We start from the raw sequence: 9,705 nt of genomic DNA, 5'->3' as shown, positions 1-9,705 counted from the left end.
TTCTTCTGTCAAAAAGAATTGAGATCTCTACTCTGGAGCCTGAACAACTGTTAATGACTGATTTGGGTCATGTTCTCAATTGCTGGTGTAATCACCTGAGCTGATGTAGGTTTCATCTGCACCTGAGACAGGGTTTGTCATCTGCTTGGTGGTGGAACTCAATACTCTGGTGTGGAATTTAGTAGTCAGTGATCTTGCGAGAAGCTTGCATTTTATAATATGGCATTGTTAATAGAATTATAGTCTCATTTTATCTATCTGCCTGTCTATCATCTACCTGCCTGCCTGCCTACCTACCAACCTCTGTCATCTCCCATCTTTTTAATAGGAGTTGGCATGCATAGTGTTCTTCTGTTATTCCCCACAACAGCAACCTTATGAGGTAGGTTGGGCTGGGAGAAAGTGATGGGCCCAAAATCATCCACTGAACCTCCATGGGCTAAATATGGATAAGAACAAGGAGATCCTCTTAATATGTATATGGGAACTTCACAGGTTTTCAAGTTAAGTTGGAAAATGTGCATTAGGTATATTAGAAAAATAAGTATTTACATATCTGCATCTATAGTTGCTTTGGGTGTGTTTTGCTGAAAAAGTGTAACAGACAGATTAATTGTAAATTAACAGAGTACGTGCGGGTGCCTCCCATGCACTTGCACATATATTTTATTTATCTTACTTACTGAGTGCACGTTACATTAATTCATGCTATTCAATGATTGGGACAGTGCTCTTTACTATCTTAGTCCTGTCCCACAAGACCTTAGTCCTTTCCCATCAAGGTCCTAAGATTTCCTAAAACATTATGTGTCTTTCAGACTAGGAACAGCCAATCTCTCTGATTAGCATAATTTAGAATGTGAACCCATGTTTCAAATTGTAGTATAAATTTCTGCTAATAAAAGATAGCAGTTGGGTTCACATAACAGGTTCAATCTTAGGTAAGCCTTGATTAAAGGGGCATATGGAATGGGATGAATGTGCAAGATCACAGCTCCAACTATCCAATTAATTATGGGAGGTGACTTAGCCTTTTTGTGAGTGTAATGAAATACATTCCAATTGGTGGGAAATATTTTCCACTCTTGCAGTTCAGCTTTGTCCAATGTGAATCAATTCTGCATTAATATAGAAAATATACCCAGACCACGTACCTTTTGTTTGGATAGTGGAAATTCTAAAGTGTTGGTTCATACCTAGCTTTCCCCCGCCTGTTCTGTCTTTCACAGATAGCACTCCCTAAGTCATATTCTCCAAGACTTCCTAAGAAACAGAGAAAGTACTGGAAGGAACAGATGACAGAGTGGATACACTGTTACCGGATGCCCCAATATGCCTTTTCTGGACTGGTTCCTCTACCACTCAGTTGCCATGTGGCTGCTCCTCCAGAGTTTTGTTCTGATGGCCTTTTGTTTCCACTCAGCCACCACTTTTCCCAAGGGGTGTTACCCCTCCACTGAAGATGGCTTCAAAACTTTCCGCTGCAGTAAAGCTCAACTTACAGTTATCCCAAAAGATATACCCAATGATACCAACAAGTTATACTTGGATTATAACAAGATTTCTTTCCTGCCCAATGACGCCTTCCAACATTTGCCACTTCTAGTAGAACTAGACTTGTCCCACAATGTCATAAATCGCATGGAAGTTGGAGTCTTTAAGGGCTTGTCAGAGAACCTGCATTCACTGGACTTGTCTTCTAACAAGCTAGTGTCAGTCAATAAAGATGTCTTCAGTTCACTAAAAGCCAAAGCCAACTTGTCCAACAATCCTTGGCTCTGTGACTGCACACTCCAGCAGCTCATTGAGAGAGTAGAGCTGGTTGCTGGTACCTCTGATGGGATTGTGTGTGATGCCTCTGCACGGAAAGAGCATATTGGCAAGCCCTTTCTGCAGTTGATTGGAGACATAGATTTCTGCAACATCTATAAAAAGACCACAGACATCGCCATGTTGGTCACCATGTTTGGCTGGTTCGCCATGGTGATCTCATATTTAATCTACTATGTCCGGCAGAATCAAGAGGATGCCCGGCGACACTTAGAGTATCTCAAGTCCTTGCCCAGCAAGCAGAAGAAGTCAGAAGAGTCATCTACAATTAGCACTGTAGTGTGACCAAAATGAATAACCCTTTCACCCTTACAAATCCCCAGAAAACCATTGTCCATTGGAGTAGATAGGTTTTACATCTACTTCAGGTGGGTCATGTCTGCTAGATGCTTGAATGCACAATGGCTGAAGAGACTGTTATTAAACAAAGAATGAAATTTTTAAAAGACTTAAGGAGGTAAGGCCTTGCTTATATAAAAGGCCTGTCTTTCATTCCTGAGCAATGAAAAAACACAAGTAATCATAAATCATAGCCATGGTTGAATTCATTGGCACAATCAATGTATGGAATAGTGCCATGTTATGTATCAGTTATTTCTCAGTCCTGCAATTGAGGCACCATCACAGCCAGACTTTGTAACACCTCTTAGTTCTCAACTTGTACTAGTCCATGGAGGAAGTTCTCATCATATAATGTTCCAAGAATGCCAATAATTGGAAGTGAGATGATTGTTGTTTTCTCTTGTTGTCACAAGGATTTTGCTGCAGCCCCAAATTATTGGAGTCAAGAGTAAACTTCCCCAACCTGGCTTCCACTAATTGTGCTGGGCTTTTAGGAGTTGTCCTATGCAATTCTAGATTTTGGGAAGGCAGAATAATAATAATTAAGTACTAGAAGACATGCGAGCCTGTTATTCATGTGCAAATTATCCCAAATTCATATCCTTTTCTTTGAACACACACGTTGATAATCACGGCTGAGTTCTCTCTCCAATGCTTCATATCAAAAACTTTATTTTTAAAAATATATATTTTACTGATTTTACAATCACAGTCCCTAGTGCCTAGTGAACAGCTGTTGTCTTGGTTCATATATTAAAAAAACCAATAATAACTAATAGTCAATAATGATTAATTTTTATAATTCCATAATTAGCGTATTAATTAGTAGTATATTTATTTGATCTTCCGTACTTCCAATAGTATTCTCCTTCATCAACAGATTAATTCTTAATATGCATAAATGGTTAAATATAGGCATTTTTTCATGTTTGTACAAATAATAATGTCCATATATGATATATTTTAAATTAACTTGTATTGTATTTATAAAAATCATCTTATTTAGTTCCTTATGCTTCCCATTTTCATAATTCTTATTTAAGCTTAGTTTCCCCTTAATATTCAAACCATTTTTATCAGTCATAATTTTCTCAATACTGATTATCTAAATATCCAAGCTTTCCATTTACATACACCATCCCAATATTTTTGTATTTCATGTGTTATAAGGATACTGTACTATTTATCTTACAACATCTACATATAACATCTTTTTTGATCGGCTTATATTTCACTTATATTTGTAAAAGTTATCTTGTTAAGTCACTATATATCTTGTTTTCAAATTTTTTTAAGCTTAATTTCCCCCCAATATTTTGGTCATTCCTCAGTCCTAGTTTTCTTCATATTAGTTACCTTTAAATTTCAAACTTTTCATTTACATATATCATCCCAATATTTTTACATTTCATATATTGTAAAAAAATACTATACTACTTAAATCTCTTATCCCTCTTACTATAGAGCCCCTTTATATCCAAAATTACCTGTTCTTTTAACCACACTCAAGCAGGTGTTTGCTCATGTAGTATTCCATCTGGTTAAAGTTTTTTAAAAAGAAATATTTTTCTTATTTGCAGGAATCTATTTGTACATTAAGTACAAAGGGAGGGATAGAAACAAGGGTCAATGTTCTGAAGTTTTAAGCCATTACCATTTTTACTGCTCTTGTAAGATTCTTTATGGGGCCTATTTAGAAATGGAAAATTCCAATTGAACTGTTGCAGCAAAAATTCAGAAAAGGGACACAAAGAAAACATACATAGTCACCTTGATTCAGAGAAAGCAGGAACAGCAGAAGCTGCAGACGAGTTATCTGCTTCTGCAGCCAGATCAACTAGCTATACAGGTATGTACACAGCTACTTTGTGTGTAGGGGAAGAGGTAGTACATGATTTCACCTGCTTCAGAACTTCTCTGTTCAGCACATGGCTTGGTGAAGTCTTATCCTAGGTAAGCAACCTTTTCTGCAGCTGTGTGTTATAAAAAAAAATGGTATCTGCTGTGCCGTGACTTCACTTGATCAATGTGTGATTATGCTTTTCACTCATTTTCTTTCTAGTTACAAATGGTTGCATCATGACACCAGTGATACAGGACTTCAAAAAGCCTAACAGTTGAGAGCTTTGATCATTCTGATGAAATAACTTAGATAAATAATAATTATTACACAGAAATCATCAGCCAATAGCCAATATTATTTAGCTGGGCACCTATAAGCAACATATGTCACATGACCAAGAAATGTATAGCAGTTGTCTTTTTTTTTTCTTCTCTCAAGGGGAACACTGCACACTTTCTTTAGCTAAACTCTCTGGACTTAAAAAAAGTGGAAATTCAAACACGTCAATAGTTTTTAAAATGGGTCAATTTTTTAAATATAACCTGTAGCAATAGCTGGATATATATTTTGCTGGAATGTTTCACTTCTACTCATGAATATGGACTTATGGATCACTTATATAAATATTTGGATAAGTAGTCAAACATGAAGTGCAAGATACATCTACAGTATATGTAAGGTATAGAATAGAATAATGCGGGTTGTGTTCTTCAATACCTTTTTAAAAAACAAAAACAGTTCTAGAATCAAATTCAAAAATAACTTAATGGGTTTCAAAAAGAGCATTGCTTTCTTTGTCAGAACCAGAAATATGAATCTGTAAAACAGAGGAAAGGAGGGGGGGCGCCATTCACATCTTGCATTTTGTTATTTTTTCTCTCCTAGAAATGGTCTGCTTGTGTGAATAAGAATCCAACACTTGAGCAATGACACAAAAAATGTTTTTATAACAGCTTTCCTCAAGCCAGCATTTTCTGGATGTGTCAGATCCAACCCCCAGCAATATGTAGCAGGATTGGGAATATTAAGAAATGCAGTCTTACATACTTGGTGCCTGCCAGGACTGTGGCTCATACTGGGACTCTAATACAGTTGTAATGAAATTTATCCTCCGTGGTCAGCATTGTTAAAATAGAGCCTCTAGCAGTATTGCTGGCTCTTGATGCCTATCTATTCTTCCTACCTATTTTCATGAATGTAAGCCAGTTATTCTCAAATCTCAACTGTGATACCTTCCATATCTCCAGTTATTTGAAATTTGGTGGGAATTGACATGGTTGAGATCCCCACATTGTGCTACTTCCATATGGTAAGTAGATTCTTTATGGAAAACAAAATTACCCTAACGCTTGCAATGGCTCCAGCTAAGACATAATGTCAATAGAAAATGTAATCAAATCTGATGCCTCCTGCTACCCAGCTTTGCACCACCTTTATATATACCAATGTGCCATTTTGAAGGGTTGCTTTGTCAAGACTTCCCCAAATACTGGGAAAAGGAGGACTTTAGGGAAGTGTGCTAGGCTTGGGAGACTGTTTTTACTTACTCTGGATATTGAGGTTCTTAATATTGGAGATGGAGCCATAGGCAATGAAACCATCTGTGTGGCATATCATTCAAAACTGCCATTATGACCTGGAGGTCCACCTGTATTCCTCATGTGCCTACCTGGTTTGTACTTGAGGGAATTCTGCCCTGCCAGGTTACTAGACCATCTTACACTCTGCTCTGGCCCATGAGGGTAAGAGGTAGAGATTGCATCGACCTGCCATACTCTCAAGTGCCCTTTATTGAGAGGTTGCCTCCTCAAGAGCTTTATGGTCTGGTTTTTCAGGGCAGAGCTTTTTGTGGGTGGACAATTTTTTTTGCAAGTCCTACCTACTTTGTAACAAAATTCTTCCCTTGATTTTCAAGAGGTTCCGTCTTGTTTCCTTACCAATAAAAGCCAAAACGCCTTCGTTGGGAAAAAAGAGACTGTGCTGCTGTTGTGTACCATCAAACAGAAGGGGCACTGGTCACCAGATGTTTGTGTGAGGATCCAGATGAGAGCTGACCTGCTACTGTGACCAAGTATTGAGGGAACGCAGGATGAGAAGAATGTACACGCTCTCTTTCTCCGTTGATAAGCAGCCTTACGCCTTGAGCTTTTCAAACTTAGTACCTCTTCTCTACATTCCCAGTATGCAGTTGGACTCCTCTAATGGGATGCTGGTAGTTTACAAAGAGCTGCGCACAAAGAAAATCTTAACAAATGAAAATGCTCACTGAAAACCTTTACACATGCACAAAATGGAGAAAACAAAGAAGTTATGTAATAATCAAAATATTTCCTGTTTTCCCTTCCCCAACAATGTTATTTATTTAATTTTCTTTTCCCATGAAAAAAGATAAATAAACAATAATTAAGCAGGATGTATTGGATGGTGCCATGATGTTCTTGTGTCTCTGGAAAGAGGTCCTTGTTTTCACACTTCTGAACTGATCGGGGTGGGTTTCTGCAGTGGGCAAAATAGATTGATAGATGATAGATGGATGGATGGATAGATATAGATTTTGTAGTGCTCTTAGATATAACCACATATCAAATAAAAATACTACTAAATATTAATATAAATGTCTCTTGTTTTTGCTATAAAATTAACTTAGTTCTGAATCTGAGAACCTAGCATGCTGTTGGAAAGGCATGGATCTTCTGACTGCTTCCAAAGATTTTGCCAAGAGAAGTGCATGCTAATTTGTTAAATTGGAAAATGGACTACTTTTGTGTTAGCATTGTGAAACTGATTAAGTTATTATGAATTGTTCAGATTATTAGTTCCCCAAAAATCAGCTTAGAAAATTGGCTAAAATATATGGTGGATGAGGCTGGTAAGAGGAAAGAGATCTTGGTTTTTATTTCCACTAAAGAACTGGTAGACAGGAAAGGATTCATATTTTTTAAAAAAACCCACTATGAATTGTTGAGTAATGAAAGAAAGATGGTGTAAAGCTCCACTCTTTCCAGAAAGAAAATGAAAGAACACTCTATAACATATTGGACAGCAACACCTGAAGTTTAAAATGCATAGCCCTCTTGGCACTTCTTATTTCTCCTATGGTTATAAGTTATATGCCTTGTACTCAATTACTAGATATCATAATCATATTTTCATATGTGTGCAAAATGCCAGTTGCATTTTGGAAAACTACTGCCATTGCTAACATTCCACGTATAATAGCATAGACTTTGACAGAGGCTCAGATTCTACTTGGTATTATCCTAGTATCATCAGACAACAAAATTAATTTGCTCTAGAAAAATGAAGATCTTCAACAGCCTTTTTCTGGAGATGCTGCCTTAGGATTGGGATAGGACATACCTGCTAACTCAACTTCTGGAGATGTTCAAGATTAGGATAGGATTCATTCATGGAGCTTGCTTCTCCTCCTCATTCTAAATAGTGCAGGAGATGGGTGGTTTTAGTTAACTAGTTGTAACTGGAATAATTTTGGTCCTGAATCTTAATAATCACAGTTCCTGTGGGCCTCATAACTGTCTTGTGCAGGAATGAAAATCCACTCAGGGTAAAAGAATGCCTACCTCACATTTAGCTGGGCCTTAACAAAGATGCATGACTGATTAGATCCTCAATTTTAGAAGTAGTCAGACAAGATTAACTACTTTACTGAGGCCCTTTTTGGATAAAAAGTTTAATCTGTTTTTAATTTTTGTATTTTGTATTTTTGGTATTTATTGCCCTGTTCACTGCCCTGAGTCCTTCGGGAGAAGGGCGGGATACAAATTAAATTAAATTAAATTAAATAAAAATACACTACAGCTGAGTTCTAATTGTTGGGGGGGGGGGTGTCTGCAAAGATATTTTTATTTTTCTGAGTTAATAAGTGCCTCCCTGGCTTTCTTTTTTGTGTTCAAGGTTTAGAAACAAAACATTACTACCCTACTTTCAGTCAAGAATGTGTAATACTATCTTATCCTTGAATGAATAAAACAAGCCTTTGGGGATTTGTGAATAGGAGATCGAGGTCATTATCAGGACCTTTGTGATAAGGTTACCATCTTCTTCCTCATTTCTTGGGTTGTGAGCCTGAGAATTCCCAGTGAATACAGTGAAAATCATGCTGGGTTGAAAATCTGGGAATTGTAATTTCAACATATTTGGAGAGCAACAAGCCCAGGAAAGGAATATTATGTCTTGGCTATCAGATTAATTTATTGCTATCAATGCAATAAATGGGTCAAATGTATAAGAATCTAGAAAAAAGCTTTATTTTAATTATTACTTTGGCAGGAATTGGTTGTACAACCTATGTTTCTTAAGGGTTGGAAAAATAATTATTTTCCAAAACAAACTGATGTGGAAATGAATGGAATTTGTAGTCTATATTTTTGAGACAACCAAGGTGTGTCTTCCAGGATTAGTTTGCCTTTAAAAATCCAGTATAGTTATAGCAGTGGTAGGTCTTCCCATTTCCTTTCTCTAATTCTCTAATTCTTCTTGGAAGGTTAGTCAAGTATCTTCTGGATCATGTGAAGGCAAATATCTTCTGGACCAAGAGGCTGGAACCAAACTGATATTTTGAAATCTGAAGGAGACCTGCCTGCCTGTTTTATTAATTGATTATTGCTATGTTTTCTCCATGATGATCTGTCACTAAGTTTCACGTCGTACAAGGGTGTATCCAGTGGTGGGATTCAAATATGTGAACAACTGGTTCTCTGTTTGGATGCCACTTCCAGAAGTCCATTCTGGGCCTGGGCAACAAAAAGTTAGCTACTGATTCTGCCGAAGTGGTGCAAACTGGCTGAATCCCACCACTGGGTGTATCCAACTACCTTCTGCTGGTCTTCCTATTCTCTTTCCCTCCATTTTTCCTAACATTAAAGCCTTTTCCAGACAGCTAGGTTTTCATCTATTGTGTCCGAAGTAGGATAATTGATTATTTGTGTCAAGAATTCATGAGTTAGAACTCTGGGTTGACCCAATAGACAACTTTGGTTGATTTGTTTCATAATCTGTTTGCTTGTTTTCTTGGCTCTCCATGATATTCTCAGGAGTCATCCCTAACACCAAATTCAAAAAAACATCAGTACCCTTTCTATCTGCTTGTTAAACAGTATATTTTTTTAAAAAAAACCCACAGCCCTTCTTTGAAGAATGAATGACTCATACAGGAGAGGAAACATCAGTTGACACTCTGTAAGAATTGGGCTGTTGCAATAAGAGAAATTTGTGAACCAAATTGTTACACAACTTTCATTTGAACTGGGCAGACTCAAAGCAAGTTAAACTGTATTTAACTGTTCTAAGGATTATTTAAGGTCAACCAGAACCATAGGTATCTATCTATTTATTAGGCTGATTTGAAAAATATTAGGTTTAAAGTCTTGGGCATTGAAATTTTGGGGAACATACTTCTCACTGCTGGAATGAAAATTGCTATTACCATAATTTCCTCATAAACGAAGGATAATTGGGTAGCTGAACGGAAGTAAAAAAACCAATTACTTCAACTTTCTTGTCAAGAATATTAAATGTCTGTTAGGAAAGACAAGCTTGTATTGAGTGTTTTGGCATTAATTAGCCCTCTCTAGCTTTGTCCCTTCAAGATACTGGCTGCAGGTAAAAGGATTTTAGCCCAAATATTTGAAAGCAACTAAGATGGGCTGTCACAAGCTAGATTTGTAGAC

General features: G+C 37.0%; 1 protein-coding gene across 1 annotated transcript; it reads left to right on the top strand.

Moving 5' to 3' along the window:
• Positions 1–1,332: 1,332 nt before the first annotated feature.
• On the top strand, positions 1,333–2,210 carry LRRC3C (leucine rich repeat containing 3C; the record flags this gene model as incomplete). Its single annotated transcript, XM_081343289.1, has 1 exon — positions 1,333–2,210. One exon carries the CDS (start codon positions 1,333–1,335, stop codon positions 2,113–2,115), a length of 783 nt encoding a protein of 260 aa, XP_081199415.1. The 3' UTR covers positions 2,116–2,210.
• Positions 2,211–9,705: the final 7,495 nt, after the last annotated feature.

This window comes from Vipera berus, assembly GCF_964194415.1.
Source record: "Vipera berus genome assembly, chromosome: Z".
NCBI lineage: Eukaryota > Metazoa > Chordata > Lepidosauria > Squamata > Viperidae > Vipera > Vipera berus.
This window is presented reverse-complemented; position numbering and strand designations above follow the sequence as displayed.